The sequence below is a fragment of the Capra hircus genome, chromosome 26, assembly GCF_001704415.2.
Source record: "Capra hircus breed San Clemente chromosome 26, ASM170441v1, whole genome shotgun sequence".
Classification (NCBI taxonomy): domain Eukaryota; kingdom Metazoa; phylum Chordata; class Mammalia; order Artiodactyla; family Bovidae; genus Capra; species Capra hircus.
The window spans coordinates 42,939,378-42,958,806 of NC_030833.1; the positions used below are offsets into that span (position 1 = coordinate 42,939,378).

Genomic DNA, 19,429 nt, shown 5'->3' on the forward strand with positions numbered 1-19,429 from the left:
TGTATCTTTTTATCCTTTAACAAGCAGTCAATGAAAGCACCTGTGGCATTGACATTCTAAAACCCAAACAAAAGACAGATGCAGCCTGATGAGTCAGCCGATCCTGGGGAGGCTGTTTCCTACTCTTCCAGTCCTTCCTTGCATCCTAGAGGACAGTTTTGTCCATCCCTCTCTTTCCCCCCTCCCTTCCAATCCCCTTCTATACCTCCCTCCCTTTTCATACCATTCCCTTCCTTTTCTATGCTTTACATAGACTTTGCTAAAGGTCTTACCCCAAGATCCCTAAGGCTCCCAAGTGACTCTGGTTTCTGTAGCTCAGTGGTTCTTAGTCTTGACCCCACAGTAGAGGAGCTTAAAAAAACATGGGTTCTACTGAATCTGCTGGACCAAGCTCCTTTCTACCTGCAGGGATAGACTCTTCAATTTTCAGAATTTTTGAGTCAACTGATATCACCTTGGTAGCTTGAAATGAGCCACAGTGGGAGTGTTACACTAAGGAAATCCCAAAATGCTACAACCGAGGCATTTAGTTTTCCCCTAGAAACTGCCTCATCTCTGATCCTGGGTTCCTTCTTCCAAATTCTGAGCTAAGTGGCCTAGTCTTCAGGATTTTGGAAAGCATCTCAGTTAATTCATCCAAAATTGAGAACACTATTCTAGCTCATTGACTTTTGCCTACAAGACTGAGACCACATTAAGTCATTCACAAGCCTGAAGATGTGGAAAAGGTTAAAATGGATAGAAGTGAGAGGGGATGCAGGAAACAGCGATTTCCATAAACATCCCTGTGAAAGTCAGTGTTGGAAAGTGATTTGCGAATGTGAGCTTTGAAGTCAGGCAGGTTCCGTAATCAGATCAGTGATCTTGGCTAGGAAACAACCCTTCTAGCTTCACTTTCCTCTTCTGTAAAATTGGGATAATAAAAACACCTACTCATTAGGGTTGTTGTGAAGACAAAGAAGATGACGCATGGAAGGGAGAATTTTCACTTTTAAATGATAATTCAATAATGTACTTTCCTCTTGCTACTTTTTGGTCAATTTTGGAGATGTATAGTTTATAAAGGATATGCGTTCTTTCAGTCTAATGTAAATGGTGTCAAATTACAAATGATTTTTCTTAGAGTCTCCCTTGTCCTTTAGAAGAAAACAATGTACATTGTAGATACTTAATAAATGTTTCTATCCTGAGTCATTCCCCAGGTTTTCCTATATCTCCCATGCGATTAAATGGCTGATATCATTAGACTTCTCCGGTGGCTCAGACGGTAAAGCATCTGTCTACAATGTGAGAGACCTGGGTTCGATCCCTGGGTTGGGAAGATTCCCTGGAGAAGGAAATGGCAACCCACTCCAGTACTCTTGCCTTGAAAATCCTATGGACAGAGGAGCTTGATGCAGGCTACTATCCATGGAGTCGCAAAGAGTCGGGCACGACTGAGCAACTTCAGTTTCACTTTCATTAGTTGATGGATATAGCGGTGGATCACAGAATTTGGTGCCACAATAGAATTAACCTTGAAAACTTAAAAATATCAGTGCCTCAATGCTACTCTCTGCTTCCAGAGAATCTCTGATTAGTGATTGATTTGGATACTGCCATTGTTTAAAAACCTCCTCAAGGATTTCCCTAGTGACTCAGTGGTAAAGAATTCACAACCAAAGCAGGGACACGGGTTTGATCCCTGCTCCAGGAAGATCCCACATACCACAGAACTAACCCTGTGTGCCACAGCTACTGACTGACCCAGCACTCAAGAGCCTGTGTTTTGCAGCTACTGAAGCCTGCATGCCTGGAGCCCATGCTCTGCAACAGCAGAAACTACCGCAATGAGAAGCCCAGGCATCGCAACTGGAGCGCAGATCCCACTCGCTGCCGCTGGAGAAGGCCCTCATGCAGCAGTGAAAACCCAGCACAGCCATAAATAAAACACATAAATCTTAAAGCCTTGGGTGATTCAAATTTGTAGCCCACCATGGACAATCCTTGATTTAACTAACCAAATCTCAAGCCTGAGGTCTCAGGGGCAGTTGCATCCTGGCAACTTGTTATAAATGCAAATGATCGGACCCCACACCAAACCTGGGGTCACAAAGAGTCTGACACAACTTAGCAACTAAAGAACAACAACAAACCACACCAGGCCTACTGGATCAGGAGCTCTGTGGGGGGCGGGGGGCCTCCAGCACTGCCCTTTAGTAAGCCCTCCAAGTGATTCTGATGGAGACTAACATGGAAAAAGCACTCTTGGAGCTCTTTTTCAGAGCGTCCTTAGAATGCTTTGATAAACTCTGTGCTGGATGCATCATCTTTCGCTCCATATATGCCTCAGCAAAGATGCACTGTCAGGAGAGAGTTGCTACTGTTGATAAGGTAGGTGGGAGAGAGGGAGACTCAATACATCGCTTCAGACCACAGTTTTCTCTCTGTCTCAAGTCTGGATCAATTAAGAAGGAAAAGCTTCTTGTGGTCCTTGCTTATCATGTTTCTGAAAGATCTCCTTATCCTTTCAAACCAGGCTCTCCAGAGGATTGCCCATTACTGAAATCCTGTTTTGTCATTTAACTGGTGAGGTCCAAATGGGTAATAGATTTTACTCTCAGGCTTTTGTAGAAATAAAACAGTTTGCTCTGACTGGCTTATTTGCTGCATCTTGTTAGTCTGAGGCACTCTGACTTAAATCCAACCTGACTGAAACTCCAACAGCTGAGGCCAATTAAAGGGTCAGGCAAGGAGGGCAGCCTCAGATAATGAGGAAATGAGGAACACCTGGAGAGAGGGGCTGCCTCCATGTTGCTGCTTCCTGGCCAGAGACTCCTAGGGAAGAGTCAGGATCTTGGGTGGAAGCTGAACATAGTGCTCGAGAATTCTTGCAGCCTAGGTGCTCAGCCCTGACCCGACTAGAAGGCTCAACTCAGGCAAAGACAGAGGCTTTTTGTGTGATTCAGTGTGCCGTTTTCTTTGAAGAAAGGAAGCTGGTGGGAAGCCTTAATTCCCCAGGAACTCTGGTTGACTTCTGAAAACGCTTTCTCCTATTTGGATTCTCTTCCACTGCCATTCTCCCGCTACCCCTCCCAAATGATTGTATGTATCTGCACAGGTAATAAAAGAGGAAAATAATTAGTGTGGGCTGAAACAGTATAAGGCTGGTTTCTTCACAAAGCGATGGCTAAGCTGGGCCTTAGAATCAGTGAGTCAGGAGAGGGGAAGGTGTAACTCTTTCTAGTAGGAGATGTAGCATTGGGAATAAAGGATATGAAATGAGCAAGGCGTTGTCTAGGACATTGAGTTTGTCCTGAGAGAAAGGAGGGTTTTTTTTTTATCGGAAAACAGAATGTACAATGTATGTTTGAAAAGAACTGGAACCCTGAGTGAAAGGCCTTGAATGACAGGCTCAGAGGTTTACGGTCTATCTCATAGGCAGCAACAAGACAGTTCAAATAATATTTTTAAATAATTTTTAACTAATAGTATTTTAAACTAATTTTTTCACTGAGTGAGTGACAACATTCAGCCTCTTAACAAAGAGAGGCTGAATTTCTGCTCTGTAAAAGAACCTGTAGGAAGGATGATGGGATATTTTAGGAACACTACTCTGGTGGTAAAGTTCAGGATGGAGTCACTTGAAGGTGTGACCCATTGAAGAGAAAGCAGAGCTGAGAGAGTAATTAGAAGACCTTGATAAGAAAAAAAAAATCCAAGGTTGGGCATATATGTGTTAAGCCTACAATGATTGCCCAAGAACATGATGGAAATAAGGGGCTTTTCGATAGAATTGTTAGTGTTGAAGAGGACCAGTTAATTCTGGTCACTGAGAGGCTAGCTAAGAAGTGTGAGGAGTTTTACTGAATCTATGCCCCCTGACCACTGGGTAGTGAATTTATGTTCACTTCTTTTCTTTTGACTATTCACTTTTTAATGGACGCGTCCATGTTGAACCTATTCGCCTCTCAGGACAAAACATTTTTACTGTTAAATTTTAAATTTTGATTTCATCTTCCCTCATCTTTGTAAAATTTCCCTTTCCTATGTTTTCTAATACTAATGTTGTTCAGTCACCCAGTTGTGTCCAACTGTTTGCAACCCCATGGACTGCATGTACAAATTTTATGAATATTACTGTAGATATAAAAATATCCACCCCAATAGACTCAGCAATTTTGGGGGCTAGCTCATATTTTTCATTTTAAGCTGCCTTCATAGTATTAAAAAATATTCCTCAAGCTCAGAAGCCATATTTCAATTTTGAAAAATTTTAGAGGGCTAATCCTGTTAGTATTTTTTAAGAATGTGTATAGGGCAGCATACATCTAGGTATTGTTGCTGTTTTGCTTTGTTTCAAATTAAGGTAGGTCTTCCACAGTGCTTAAGAGAAACATTAATTCCATTGTGTTCAATCAGTTATTCTTGAAATCCTTATCATTTTAATGTTAATTCATTTCAATACCTTTGTGTAAGTTTTGGCAAATATTTTAAAATAAGCACAAGACTTTCAATAACTTTTCCTAAGTTGATCTGACTGAGACAGTGTCTTGGCGGAACTTTCTAAACCTAGGAATTTATGGTTGTTGCCCAGACAGGACCTACCTTGTATTCATAGCACCTAACTAAGGTGTCCTATTATGGAAAGCTATTATTTCTAATTTCTGAAAATACAAATTATTAGACACTTAGTTCAGTTCAGCTGCTCAGTCGTGTCCAACTCTTTGCGACCGCATGGACTGCAGCACGCCAGGCCTCCCTGTCCATCACCAACTCCAGCAGTTTACTCAAGCTCATGTCCATGGAGCTGGTGATGCTACTAGGGAGTTATAATAAAAGTATGCCACCTAATTGTCAATGGGATAATGTTTCACTTGCATATTTATTATTTCTTCATTATGGTGAATAATGTACCTTATTTCTAATAAGTCTGATAATGAAAATGATACATAAAGATAACTGTTGGTTGATAAATTTAAGGAGATTCTTCAGTTTAAAGATTCAGAACGGGGTTGCTATAGCTCACGGTTCTAGATTTCTCCTGTGCAGGTGTATTGGATTTAAGGCACAGAGTGAATAGTTTTCAGAACCTAATCTGTGAAAACTCTAGGGAACAGAATTAACTGAGAATAGAAAGACAGAGAGTTTAAAATGTTGCATAATGAAAGATAAAGAGCAAAGAAACAGCCTGTAGGGTTTTGCTTCCTTTGTTAAGGAGCACAGCAGCCTGAAGCAGGCAGGAGGGAGTGGCGCCGCCTCTCCGAGGACGGTCCTAACCTGGAAGAAGCTTCCTCCGGGCCATGGCAGCTGCCCGGTGATTCTCATACTCCACGAAGGCAAAGCCACGGTTTTTGGTTTTATCTGCAGCACTTGGGTAGACGATGACATCCACGACTCCTTCGGTGACCTTTTTCATCTCTGATAAGATTTCTTCTCTCTTTTTGGTCTTTGGGATTCCCCCGACAAACAATCGGCAGTTGTCCACACTGGCACAAACCCCTAAGAGACGCCCATTTCTGCCAAAAGAGCAGGTGTTTTGATTGGTGAGAATCCTTGTGTGGTTAAGGTTTAAGACAGAAGTTGAGCATGTCTGGCCTTGGAACTTTTATGGTCTGTGGATGGGTGATGTTTGGCTACCTTTAGGGTTTAGATTGCTTTTGGGAAATTCTGCTTTAAAAAAAAATATTTTTTAATTGGAGTACAATTGCTTTATAATATTGTGTTAGTTTCTGCTGAACAACAAATCAAATTAGGTATATGTATACACATATCCCCTCCCTCTTGCGCTTTCCGCCCACCCTTCCATGCCCCCCTTCTAGGTCATCACAGAGCCTGGAGCTGAGCTCCCTGTTCTGTATAGCAGCTTCCCGTTGCTATCTTGAAAACAAACTGAAGCTTAGTACCTGCTGTCTTTAGACTCATTGTTAATTCGCTAGCTATTGCCAATCCTTAACCCTCCCAAATATTAATATATCACCAATCCTGTGGCCTTTACACCTGGCCTAACCTACACATGTAACTTGCCTGGCTTCCCTGAAGGTATCTGAGGTTGCAACCCCTGGTGCTCCCTTTCTTTTCCAACCAAATAGAAGCTATTCTGACATCTCTATTCAAGATAGGCCATATACAGAACTGATTTTCACTTATTATCTTATTTGACTGACACAAGGAGAATGTGAGATGGGCAAAAGAGGTATTGTTTCCATTTTTCAGTTGAAGAACTTGAGACTCCAAGAAATGAAATGACTTGCTTACAATTTTGCAGGTTTTAAGATATAAAATTGGCCTTTGGGCTCAATTCGATCTCCGTTTCTCACACTGTACATGTTGCTTATTAGCAAGTTGATGGGTACGTTTGCCAAGATGAGATCGGTTCAACTTTTCCAGGAGCATTTGGCAAAATGCATAAAAAAAATCTTCACTGTGGGAAACCTTTGGCCATATAATGGCCCTCTGGGGTGAGTATCCTTAGAAACAGAGATGAGTACAAGAATTTTGTGTAGTTATTCACTGTTACTATTTAAAATCTCTCCCAAATTGGAAATGAGCAAAACATTCCATCATAGAGAGCTGGTTTAATGTATCTCAGCTGAGATGACACTGATTCTAGGGCTGGATATGTCCTCATTGTATACTGTGGTGTGTTTGCCCTCCCTAGTTCTCACCCACTCAGTGCCAGCAGCCACCCATTAGGTCATCCAGGAAAGCCTCCTCACCATCTCATGTCCCTCAGGGGAGACAATACTGCTCCTGGCTGAGATGCACTGGTAAATAAAAGATGAGCATTCGTAACATAGAATGCCCTGTAGTCAATAGACACAGTAATATAGGAGAGGGTTTGATGGTCGAAAACACCAGTGCAGTCTGTGCTGTTGGCTTAAAAAAAAAAAGACTGTAAAATGAGTATATGAGAAAGCCACTTTGATTAAAACTGTATAGAAAGTCTAGAAAGACTATAAAAATTCAACATAGGGCAATGAAGAATGGTTGGAACTTTTGTTACTTTTTTTGGGGGGGGCTGTTTTTGTGTGTTGTGTATTAGGCTATGTGACTTTTGTAACAACACAAAGTTATTAAAAAAGGGTACATTTCCCTTAATAGAAACTGCTCATTCATTAGGAATAAGAAGTGCTTAAGGGGGAGATTGCTCTTAATTCTTGCTTCTAGTGGCTCTCAGTTGTGTGGCAGATGTTTGACCAGGGTCTATGCTTTGCTGAAGAATCAATAACTGCATATCAGACCTGTGACAGGTCTGTCTCTATTTGGTGAACATTGTCCTAGGAATGTGGTTTTTCTGGAGGGGTGAAAGGGTTGATAAAATGAACTTTCAGTTTTTGTTTTTTTTTTTAAACAACTTAAACCTTTTGCTTCAAGATATTATTTATTTAGAAAATATATTATTGATCATTAAGGGGCTGGTCTTATCAGTTACCAGTAGGGGGAGCCTGGGGTCTCCATATCCTGTTTTCAGAGCTGTGTCGTTTCTCAGGCAAACCACTCCAGTACTCTTGCCTGGAAAATCCCATGAACAGAGGAGCCTGCTGGGCTGCAGTCCATGGGGTCACAAAGAGTCCAGCATGACTGAGCGACTAACACTTTCACTTTTCCAAGATTTGGAGATGAAAAACTATGTCTCAAAAGCTGAGGGCATGACTTTAATGTCGCCAGAAGCCAGGCATTTAGAAGATACTCAGTGGCTATTTGATGAGGGGGAGGATGACATGACAATTGTGAGCCTTTTCCAGATAAGAACTTTATCTATCTGGCCTTTATCTATAGTGGCCTTTATCCTACTCATTAAAGTCACTCTGTGCCTTCACCTTGCTTCTGGCATCCAACCTGAACTTCGGAATTTTGGCCACCACTTTTCTCTTTCCGAATACGTCGTCATATTTGTCCTCTTCCTTCTCACCCTCCTCCTATCATCACCATAACCATCAGCAGACATTTATAGAGCAGCTGACATGTCAGGCGCTGACTTTTCCATGCATTATCTCTTTTTTTATTTATTATGCCCCCCATGAGGTACAGGTACTTTTATTTCTATTTTAAAGATGAAGACATTGAAATTCACAGAGGAGAGTGTTATTTTTCAGTGGATTGTGTTTATTGTTCATACCCTATCTATTTTCAAAAAGTATTGATAGGCTCTAGTGTGTAACAGCAGAGAAGGCAATGGCACCCCACTCCACCACTCTTGCCTGGAAAATCCCATGGACGGAGGAGCCTGGTGGGCTGCAGTCCACGGGGTCGCTAAGAGTCGGACACGACTGAGCGACTTCACTTTCACTTTTCACTTTCATGCATTGGAGAAGGAAATGGCAGCCCACTCCAGTGTTCTTGCCTGGAGAATCCCAGGGACCGGGGAGCCTGATGGGCTGCTGTCTGTGGGGTCGCACAGAGTCAGACACGACTGAAGCAATTTAGCAGCAGCAGCAGCAACAGTGTGTAACAGTATGCTAAGAAGATCCAGCAAACACCACTGATTCCCTATAGAGCCAATTCTATATCCATCTCAATTTAAAAGCTCTTTTGGCAATAATCCTTACTGCCAAGATATCCAGATACCATGAGAGATCAAGGAATGGAGAATCCTCTAATTCCTGAGAACATGTAACTGATATTAAAAGCTATACTAGGATATAGCTTTTTATAGCCCTTTCTGAAGCAGTTTGGTAGGTGTTATTTCATGTGATGGATGCCCAGAATAACTCGGTGTGATCATATGGTAGTATAACAATGATGCCGAAAGAGGTCAAAGGATTTGCTCCGAAGAATCTGGACTAGACCTCAGATCTCCTGATTCTCATCCCCCCAAATTCTGCACGTAGCAGAACTCTTTTGGATGCATGGAGCCATATGTTGGGGGAGGCTCCTTTATGTTTTTTCTAAGACTCTGTTCTAGAATCCAGTCTTGAGACTGAATGGCTAGACTACTGGCAGTTGCCAAGTCCAGTCAATGTCATTGTGGCTAAGGGGTTTAAGGAAAATGATCCAGTAGTTGACTGACTTACAGAATTACAGCAATAATGTGGAACTTATTTGGGGCCTATAGGAAGTGAGAGAAAAATAATGGTAGGAAATCTACTGTCTTTGTACTCATCAAATTTCAGATTCCATCACTTTTAAGGTGTGACTCTGTTATAGGAAGGAATGTCTTCCTTCCTTCCTGTGAAAAACAGCAGCTCAGAATTAATGTTGCTAATATGTGACTTCTATCATTTATTGGCCTGTTCTGAATACTGGGCTAAACATTGGAAAATCTGGATAACTTCCCCATAATAAATCTATGAAATAGTATGATTATTATTCCCACTTTGTAGATGAGGAAATTGAGGCTCAGAGAGGTCAAGTCACCTTTTGACACTCAGCTGAAACCTGTCTGACCCCAGGCTATTCCTTTTTCACTTAGTACACTAATCTTTGCTCTGGGTGACCCTGGGCTTCCTTAAGAAAGGGATTATGGCAGTTCCCTCTGGAACTCAAACATTTTCATGAAGTTTAGTCCTATTGCCAGTTTATTGATTGACACACCCTATGGTCAGGTGTGTCCTGGAACCTTCTGCTAATTTCATGGCTTCAAATATTACCTTTATTTGGCTGACCCCCAATTTATACTCCAATCGTGACCATTCTCCTGACTCCGGTATCATACAGTCATCTCCTTATATCTCCCCTGGGACATGTAATGTTCATCTCAGGTGTTGCCTGTCCGCAACATAGCACTTCATGGTTTCCTGCTATTCTCCCAGCCTGTTCCATCTCAATGACACTATCACATCCACAGAGACTTGAACCAAAATCCACTTTTCTTCTAAATCCAACACTTAGCCAGTCTTGTCTATTCAACCTCCAAACTATCCCCCACATCTGACTTTTTACCACCTACACCACTAACCACCCCCTTTGTCTAAACACCACCATTTCCTGCCTAGTTCTAGACACAGTGGCAGCCTTGGAACTGATTTTCCCTCTTTTAATCCTTACCCTGGCACTTAATAGCTGGAGGAATATTTTTTAAAAGTATGATTCTAGTTGAACTCTTCTGTGATTTCCCCTTTTATTAGACTAAAATCCAGATTCTTAAAGATGAAATATGACTCTCCAACTAACTGTATTGTCCTCAACCCTCCTCTCCTTACTCTGTTCCGAACATTGGCTTTTTTTCTGTTCTCTAAAACATCACGCTTACTGTCATTTTGAGACTTTTTTCACTTGTTGTTCTTTCTTTCTCTGCAAATATCTTCCTCTAGGTCTGACTATCGTGGTGGATTCTTTTCATTCAAGTCTCAGATTAAATTTTGCTTCCCAGAAGAGTATTTTCTTAAATACATCAAGTTAGAACAGCAACCTCTTCATACAGCTTTATCCCATTTCCTGGTTTTATTTTTTCAAACTCTTTTGAATTGCTTACTATGACTGGAGGAAAGTGTTGCTTGATACTTCTAATGGTTTGAACAGTGGCCAGCACGTATTTATGAAATAGATAAATGAATGAATTTTGTTTCTTTGAATAGTTTACAGAACTTAGTCTGGCACCTTACATAGTGTTGACTAAAAAAATGTTTCAGTAAATTGATTTCCAAGGGAAAGAACTAACATATTTTTTTCCCTGATTTTGGCTATCTTTTGCATATACTAAAATATAGATAGTCTTGATAGAAGAATAGGTAAAGGTACATTGATTCACTTTTAATCTGGAAGAGATAGATCTTACCTGATTTCATAATTATTAAGTTGCTTGATTGCATTCTTGGCTTCCTGTTTATTTGAGAATGTTACAAATGCATAGCCTCTATTGTTGCCATTAAAATCCATCATCATTCTCATTTCATAAATTTTACCAATCTACAAGTAATGAAAAGAGAGAATTCATATTTAAACACACATACACATCCCACTCCAGTATTCTCGTCTGGAGAATCCCATAGACAGAGGAGCCTGGCAGGCTACCGTCCATGGGGGCACAACAGAGTCAGACACAGCCTAGCAACTGAACAACCGCATATGGGTACAGCAAGAGCTGGACCCGACTTAGTGCACTGCCTTCCACACAGACATACACTGGTTTGTGAAGTCTGCCTCTACCACGTTTGGTGTTTGCGTCTCATGTGAACGGTTCACATGCTTTCATGCTGGGTTCAAATTTGTCTGCTGACTCATTGGCAAAGTCAAGATAATAAAAACGTGTGCAAGTGGCATTTCAGCCTGAGCTGCCAGAATACGGATATATTTTTGACAGAGCAAGCGACCTTTCATCACACAATTATCTGGGGATTTATACACCATTTTAGGGACCAGAAAACACATTTGTCATCAGAAGTACAATTTTTCGATAGATTTGTCCTTATTCTCTACATTGACCTCTGAGGTCTCCATAGTTTTATCTTTACTTGGTTGTACTCTACCCTTAGTGTTTAAAAACCAAAACTAGGAACACGCCGGAGAAGGCAATGACACCCCACTCCAGTACTCTTGCCTGGAAAATCCCATGGGTGGAGGAGCCTGGTGGGCTGCAGCCCACTGGGTCGCTAAGAGTCGGACATGACTGAGTGACTTTACTTTCACCTTTCCCTTTCATGCACTGGAGAAGGAAATGGCAACCCACTCCAGTGTTTTTGCCTGGAGAATCCCAGGGACGGGGGAGCCTGGTGGGCTGCCATCTCTGGGGTCGCCCAGAGTTGGACGCGACTGAAGCGACTCAGCAGCAGCAGCAGGAACACTCGTGTGGAACACTGCAAAACTGCCTGATTTGCTGTCTTTCGCCCACCATGATACAAAGGTGGACAGAGCAGGTGCATTTCAGAGGATGGTCTGGGAAGCCCTGTTTTCTCCATCTGTAGGTGGAAGGCAAATGCTAGTGTTAGTGCAGCTGGTCTGGGGCCAGACCTGCATGGCCACAGGGCGCTCCCTCTGTCCCTCAGTGCAGCTCCTGCGTCGCCTCTATCCTACTCTCTCCTGCTTCCCCAACTATTCTTCATAATCCAGACACGGCCGTTCATTATTGCTGGCTGCTGTAAGAAGGATGGCTGACACAGATGTGAGGGACACGTGTGAGAAGAGGCATTATTCAGCAAATGTCATTATTGCAATGGTGGCTTGCCCTCAACTCAGCCCCACCCCATGCCACCCCAGGTATTCGGTGATGGACACCTGTTTCTCCTGGGCTCATTAGAAAAAAATCCGAGCATGTTTCATCTCTGCATTTCAGGTGGCTTTGGCACTAATTTTCACGTTCAGTGTATAAGATTCTTACCGGATGAAGTCTTCATAATTTGTTCTTGTGCCAATTAATGTTTGTATAAAATTAAAAGTAGTTCTGAAACAGGCTGAATTGCACACATACAAACACACACATAGCTGATTTTGGCATTAGGAAAAGAAATAGCTAAACTCTCATTTTCACTAAATTTTCTAGGAATGTGATTGTTTTAAACACCTACTTGGTAAATTATCAAGAATGCCAATTTTGCATTTTCGATTTAGCTTTGGGTTCAGTAGCAAAATGTAATTTAGAGTTAAAACTGAGGAAATTTATTCCTCAATTATGTAATAACTTTGAAAAACCATGTTATTAATCTTGCTCATCACATTCAAATTTTTAGAAAGAAATTTTTTTCTTTCTGGATCAATATATACAGGTGCCTAGTTGAGCAGTGACAAATATAGACATTTTTTTAATGTGACAGTCTCACACTTTGTAAAACCACAGTAACACTTCATGTTGAAGCAATATCTTATTTTAGACAGGTTGCTGTAGTGTTATTCTAGACTGACAGGTATGTTGAGTTTGCAGTAAGATGGCTTTGCCAGTGGAGATGTGGGATTGAAATACAGATTTAAAAGTCATCAGCAATGGTAGTTTCAGCTGTGAGTAATAGAGCAGAGAGAATTCAAGGCATTGATAGTTAGAGGCAAATCACTAAATAGCTAGGAAGGTTTTAACTTTGTCCATGATTGAGGAGTGGCAATTGGAAGAGAAACTGTCACTGACCAAGAAAAATGAGGGTGAAGAGAATATATCTTTTTCCTTAAAAGACTTTAAAAAATCATCTTCAGACTCACTTTTTCACACAGTGGGATAAGCTCATCTTCAAAAAGGTCTCGGGGGAGTTTTCCAATAAAAATTTCACAGCCCCTTTCTGGGGGTGCAGCATCCCAGCCAGGCGGGGGACCACCGTACTTTCTTTGTCCATTTTCCTGCGAATTCCGTGTGGAGTATGGGAGGGAGAAAAAAGCAACACAACCTTTAGTTTGAGTTCCTCGAGCATTTTCAAAATCATTTCTTAATAAGGAAGATGCTTATTGACAAGTAATAGTAGTAGGCTGGTCAGATAAAAATTGAAGTCTCTTCAATGCGGATTAAACACCATGTTCTTTGCTTCAGGGACTTGCTTCAGATAAGCGCAGTGAAAGCTTATAAAGTGCTGGACAAATATAAGGGGTCATTATTATTTTTTGATTGCCATTCAAACTTACCAGTGCCTGATCATCAAAAAATCTGACCCTAATTTGAATCTGGGGTTCTGATTTAATGTTGAAGTCTATGAGGGTTCTGGACCTGGACTATCTGGCTCTGGGATCCACTAGCTGTGGGACTTTGGACAACTGTCTTGACTTCTCAGATCCTGAGTGTTTTTCATCTGCAAAGTGGAGACATAATCAGCTCTTGATTAAAGGAGATAATGCATCAGATGTGCATGGCACAGCTCTTGGCATGTGATATATATTCAATAGTTACTAATCCTCTTCTTGCCTGCCTAGATTGAGGTGGTTTCGTAAGCAAGGCAATGTGAACCCCTACTTAGAAACATCATGAAGGTTAGCATTGGAACTGGCTAATTTGGGGGGGTCTGTCTTTGAAGTTGACAAGACTGGTGAGAGGTGTTCACTGATGTTGGATCTTTGTGGGGAACCAATGCTGTTCTTAGCCCAGATATAATTAGCTTCTATTTTTTCCTTTGTCACAAAAAGACCTTTGGTAAATTCAGTGTCTTTTTTTTTTAATTGGAATATAATTGCTTTACAAAGTTGTATTAGTTTCTGCTATACAACAGTGTGAATCAGCTGCATAATGTCCTTTTCAGGGAGGAGTAACGCAGGGTTTTCTGCCAGCGCTGTCTTTATTTTTCTGAAAGTTAATGACCTAAAAATAACTTCAGGGGCCCCAAAGTGAAAGATAGGCCTAATCCACCACTACTGAGCTGACAGTTCATTTGCTAGAGAGGGATAAATTTCCTTTTCACTTAGGCATAGCCAGAGCTCTTTGTTATTATACTTTATTGTGAGTTTTGGAAAAAGGAAAATGTAAGGAACCAAACGTCCATATTCATTACTAACTTCTACCATGATTACTTAAAAATATTTTATACCATAAAATGATACATGATGTTGGAAAAAACATGGTAATGTATAAAGTAAAACAGAAAAATTTCTCAATGTGTTACCCTATCTGTTTGTAGAAGCAGTTGTTGTTAAGTTTGTCTGCCTTTCCAAATACTTTTCTTTGTATATTTCTAAAAAACACATTTTAGTTATTTAAGGACATTGTTTTACATGGTAGTTGTTTGTTAAAAATCAAAGTAAAGCAGTTTCTAGTTTCACTGTTAAATCTTTGAGAATACTAACTTGAGACTTTCTCAATTATTTTATAATTGATAATACAAAAGCTTTTTGGATTACGGTATTTAAATAGTGTCTTTAATTGTAATCATGTTTAAAATTCCTAATAATTTAATCATGTTGTTTTAAATTAAAAAGATGTCATATGGGTGTTCTACCTTGCCTTGATTACTTTTTGCTTCAAACAAGTAGGTGTTTCTCATTTTACTAAACATGGAAATATTTGCCTCAAGAGTTCTTGTATTTTTTTTCCTTCCCCTGTATTCTTTTAGGATTATTCATTAACAAAGCTTTCACTGAGAAATCTGAGAAATGAAATGTATTATACTTATAGGAAAAAATTTAAGAATTCAATGAGCTATGCCTCAACCAAGAATTTCCTAAAAAATGAATTTGATTTTTTTGGAGACATATTTAAGATTTTATTTACTTAACAAATATCTATATAGTGCTTACTACATACCAGTCTCTCTTCTAATTCTCAAACAGTATTATAGGTTATGGACTATGACGATCCTGATTTTACAGAAGAAACTGAAGCCCACAAAAGATTAAATAATTTGCCAAGATCCTGTGGTTGGGAAGTGGGGAAGCCAGAATTTAAAGCCAGGCAGTCTGGTGTCAGAGTCTATCAGCTTAATTTCTACTATATTTTGCTTTGTTATATGAAAACCTAGTCAGTTATAACAGATTATACATTCAGTTACTTATTTATGAAAAAAATTGTCATGCCATTAAATTGAAGATTCTGTTGCTTTTAAAATCATTCCAACTTCCAATCATTTTATTACACAAATTTTGGAAAGAACATGTCTCACACCTACTTTCTACAGAGAGAAATATTTCTATTGCCCATTCTATAGCCCACCTCCTAGGACTGACTTTTACCATTAAATTGATGTAGATCCCTCTGAGGCCATCTCTATTTATCTTAAGTATCTGGAGATATACTTCCCAGTGGATTATTGGAATAAATTTAGTATAAACTTGGCAATGTTTATATCTTCAACCTAAGGGAAACAAAGTTTCATTGCATAATAGTGAAGCGGCTATTCCAGAATTTCTCATTTGACAAGTTTTGATAGCTTGAAAATAAATAGGCAACCAGCAGATTGACCTTTAGAATTTCCTCCTCAAACTTCTTGCTATTGCTAAAAATGTCACCAGACTGTTTTGTGCTTATCATATATTTAGAACTCATGTGATTATGAGCCAAAATGATTGATTAGGACAGATTATTAATTCTTTTGTTTCTGTAACACCAAGAGTATTTTGGGGAATCACCAGGAATCTGACTGGTGCAGAGATGCCATGAAATTCAGACACTGGGGGAGATTTGTCCTATGAACAACACACTGGGCTCAGAATGCACCAGTTAGTGGAGGTCCAGGCCAGTTTAAGACAGGCTCTGGGCATTAGTCATGGGGTTAGAATAGCTGTCCATTACTTGGACAGTTGGAAGCTGAATTGCTGGTATTTTAGGCACCATGTTTATAGTTGAGGAGTTTAAAATAGATAAAGCACAGTTAGAGCTGCTCCTCCCTCTCCTGGCTGATGTCCTTCTTATGGGGTGCATTCTTCCAGCAGCATACATGTATAAATAGTTAAAGATAAAAAATATAGGTTTTTGTTCTCTATGAGAGAATGTTCATTAAACTCTGGGATCTTTTATTTTTCCATTCAAAGATGTGAATGTCACATATAAGGTGAAAATCTTCAACTAAATTTCAAAATTAAAGAGCTAATTCTAACTATAAATCCAATGGTTTTAATTTAGATACTGAATACTGAGCTTACCCATAACTCAGTTATATGTTAAGAGTATTTGGTAGTCCCTTCTGCCACAGATATTTTAAGCCCTTTCATGAAGGAACCGCAGAGTCTTGAAGAAATTTTATATACCGTCTTCTTCACCTTGGTTAAAACCACCCAACCTTTAATACATGATCCTGAGCAATAAATCTTAGCTTGAAGGACAAGCAGATTGAGTTAATTTGGGCCACCTGGCATCTGATCTTTGACTACATCTGAGAAATCTGGGCAAAACTACCTTTTTCCTGTAAGAGTTAAAAATGCCCAGATACTTGCTTTTCTAATGTCCCTTGTAGCTGGGATAGTTCTGGTTATAATAAAGTTAAGTTGGGTTCTGGTGCAGAAACTGTGATGGTGCTAACATTAGCACTGACAGTGGATATGTCTTATTACCATTCCAGATTTGTGCGTGGTTCTGGGTTTCATTTCTAAGAGTTTACCCTTTTGGAAATTATTTTGTTTTAATATTATTATTTATTTTTTAAATTGAAACAGTTGATTTCTGATGTTGTGTTATTAATAGTTTCAGGTGTATAGCAAAGTGATTCTATTAGATGTGTATATATATTTATATGTATATTTTTGTAAAAGCTTACATCTTTTTTACTCTTGAACCTAGTTCTTTAAATCCAAAATTTCTAGAAACCAGTAAACTTTTAATAAACTGCTTTTCTGCTTAATCATCCAGGGTTTACCTCTAATATTTACCCATAATAGTAACAGCAACTGAAAAAACAACAGTCAACCCTGAGTCAGGATCTATGCAAAAGCTTTCCATGTATTAATTAATTTAACCTTCTCAACAAACATATGAGGATATTATTATTACTTTCATTTTGTGGGTAAGAAATTCAAGGCACAGAATGTGTCCAAAGACATACAAACAGTAAGTGACAAAGACAAAATCTGAGTCCTGAGTTCATACTTGTAGTTTTAGCATTCTTTTTCTTTTTTTTTCTTTTTTATTATTTTTTTATTTTTCTTTTTTAAAAAAAATATAAATTTATTTACTTTAATTGGGGGCTAATTACTTTACAATATTGTATTGGTTTTGCCATACCTCAACATGAATCCACCACAGGTATACGAGTATTTTTCTTTTTTAAAAATATTAACCTAATATGTTCATTTTACAGAGGAGGAAGCTGAATCCAGAGATATTATGTGACTTCCATAAGGTTGCATTGGTTTAATTTATTGCAGCAAATATAGACTAAAAGTTCTCTGGTTCTCAGTCTGGTGGACTTGGCATATGAACTGTTCAAAGCTCGTGATGGCCTTTCTTCCCAGGCCTAGCAGTCTCACAGGTTTGCGTGTGGTGTGCCACACTCACTCTCTTGTTCATCCTCATCAAACATGGATAGCAGATGGTTGGTTGTCTTGCTAAATGCACCCATTCATAAACTAGAAGGACATTAATTAATGAACCCTCATTCAGTCTGTTTCCCTGAGTAGTAATTTCAACTCCTTTAACTGGTCCTTCGGAAATTCTATATTCCAAATCTATCATCATCTTTGTGGTTCCCTCCCTTTGGTCCTTTGTTTTTTCTTGCCAAGAGGGAAGAAACTGTGGATGTTTCCTTACTAAACTGCTTTCAGATGTTCTCCAACACGTTTTCCAATTGACCATGTTTGTATCTATTTCTATTTCCGTTCTCTTAAGTGCTGGACAATCTCCCCGAGTTTGGTGGCGTTTCTAGCCTTCACAAGCATGCCAGTCACCAGTGTCATACCAAGAACCACGGTTCTCTGGCTAAACTCCTGCGGTCTGTCCTCATGGTTGACACCTACACATGGAGAACAGCTGTAGGGGCTGTGTCTCTGGGAGTTCATACATTACTACCGTGCTTTCCTAGTTGCTGATTTGTGAAACTGAATAAAGGTCTTTACTAGACCTTATCGTCATTACCTTCCACCTGTAAAACACCTATACCTCAACATGTGACAGAGTTCAAGGCAAATCTTAGGGGCCTTAAATAAGAGGTACCAAAAGAATCTCCTTAGTTGTGATTTTCCCTTTGATCTGCTAATGCTATTATTGTTGTGGGGGACAACAGACAGTGCTATAAGGAATGTTTGTTAATTCTGTACGAAAGCTAACAGTCTGTTTTGTGTATTATTTGTTTACCCACACATTTTAAGATCAGTGACTTCAAATTGGTAAAATCTACTTTAGGCTGAGAATTTTTCCAAGGCAGAATTTATCTAACTTATATATGTTGGAAGTTGGCATTACCCTTGTTAGGTACTTTTTTTTTTTTTTAACAATCTTTGCAAGGCATATACAATATGAGTGCCAGATATTTTTCTTAAGATAGAAAAATAACAATTGTAGTATAAAACTGAATAAGTGGGATGTTGGAATTTGTAGAAACATGATACTATAGTTAGTAACAAACAGGAAAAGCCAGAGCATGACTATAATACATGAATATAAATTTAGTTTATTATCATACAGCCCAGAGTTTCTCAAAATATCATATGTGAGGTGATATTAGGTAGTTTATAGTCAATGTTTTATTTTAATAGTTATGTTTTATTTTAATAGTTATGCATTTATTTATTGCATATTAGGAATGTAAGACTTTTCCCATTTATATGTTAGGAAAAGTCTACTTTTAATATGAAACAGTATTTCTGTTCAAATTGTTAAATAAGTTTCTAAATATGATTGTTGGTGGTATGTGTTTATGGCAAAAATCACATAGATGCAATAGATTTTGGCTTTTGGAAATTTATCTCTTTGTTTCAGTCTTCAAAGGGCTCTCACATTTGATCTTTAAAAAATGTATGGTTTGTCCACAGAAACAAATGTTAGCAAATTATGAATCATGTTCTTGATGTATCGTTTTGGAAGAGTGACTGTTGAAATCCAATCACCTAGGAAGAGTTCTGATTTCAAGTTGTTAGTTGTCTTATGAAGGCAGAACTAATTTGTTATCAAATGATGACTTTAATGATATCTTCTAATATTTCCCCTTTATTTTTAAGGTTTATGTGTGACAGCCACCCT

At 39.2% G+C, this 19,429-nt stretch overlaps 1 protein-coding gene across 4 annotated transcripts in view; it reads right to left on the reverse strand.

Moving 5' to 3' along the window:
• Positions 1 to 19,429, reverse strand: part of A1CF (APOBEC1 complementation factor) — a 91,366-nt gene that overhangs the window by 28,728 nt on the left and 43,209 nt on the right. For all 4 annotated transcript variants that reach the window (XM_018041642.1, XM_018041641.1, XM_018041644.1 and 1 more), the window contains 3 exons: positions 13,048 to 13,182; positions 10,700 to 10,830; positions 5,260 to 5,498 (listed from right to left, as the gene is read on the reverse strand). In XM_018041642.1, the coding sequence (XP_017897131.1) occupies positions 5,260 to 5,498; positions 10,700 to 10,830; positions 13,048 to 13,182 (505 nt within the window). The remainder of the gene's footprint in view (positions 1 to 5,259; positions 5,499 to 10,699; positions 10,831 to 13,047; positions 13,183 to 19,429) is intronic.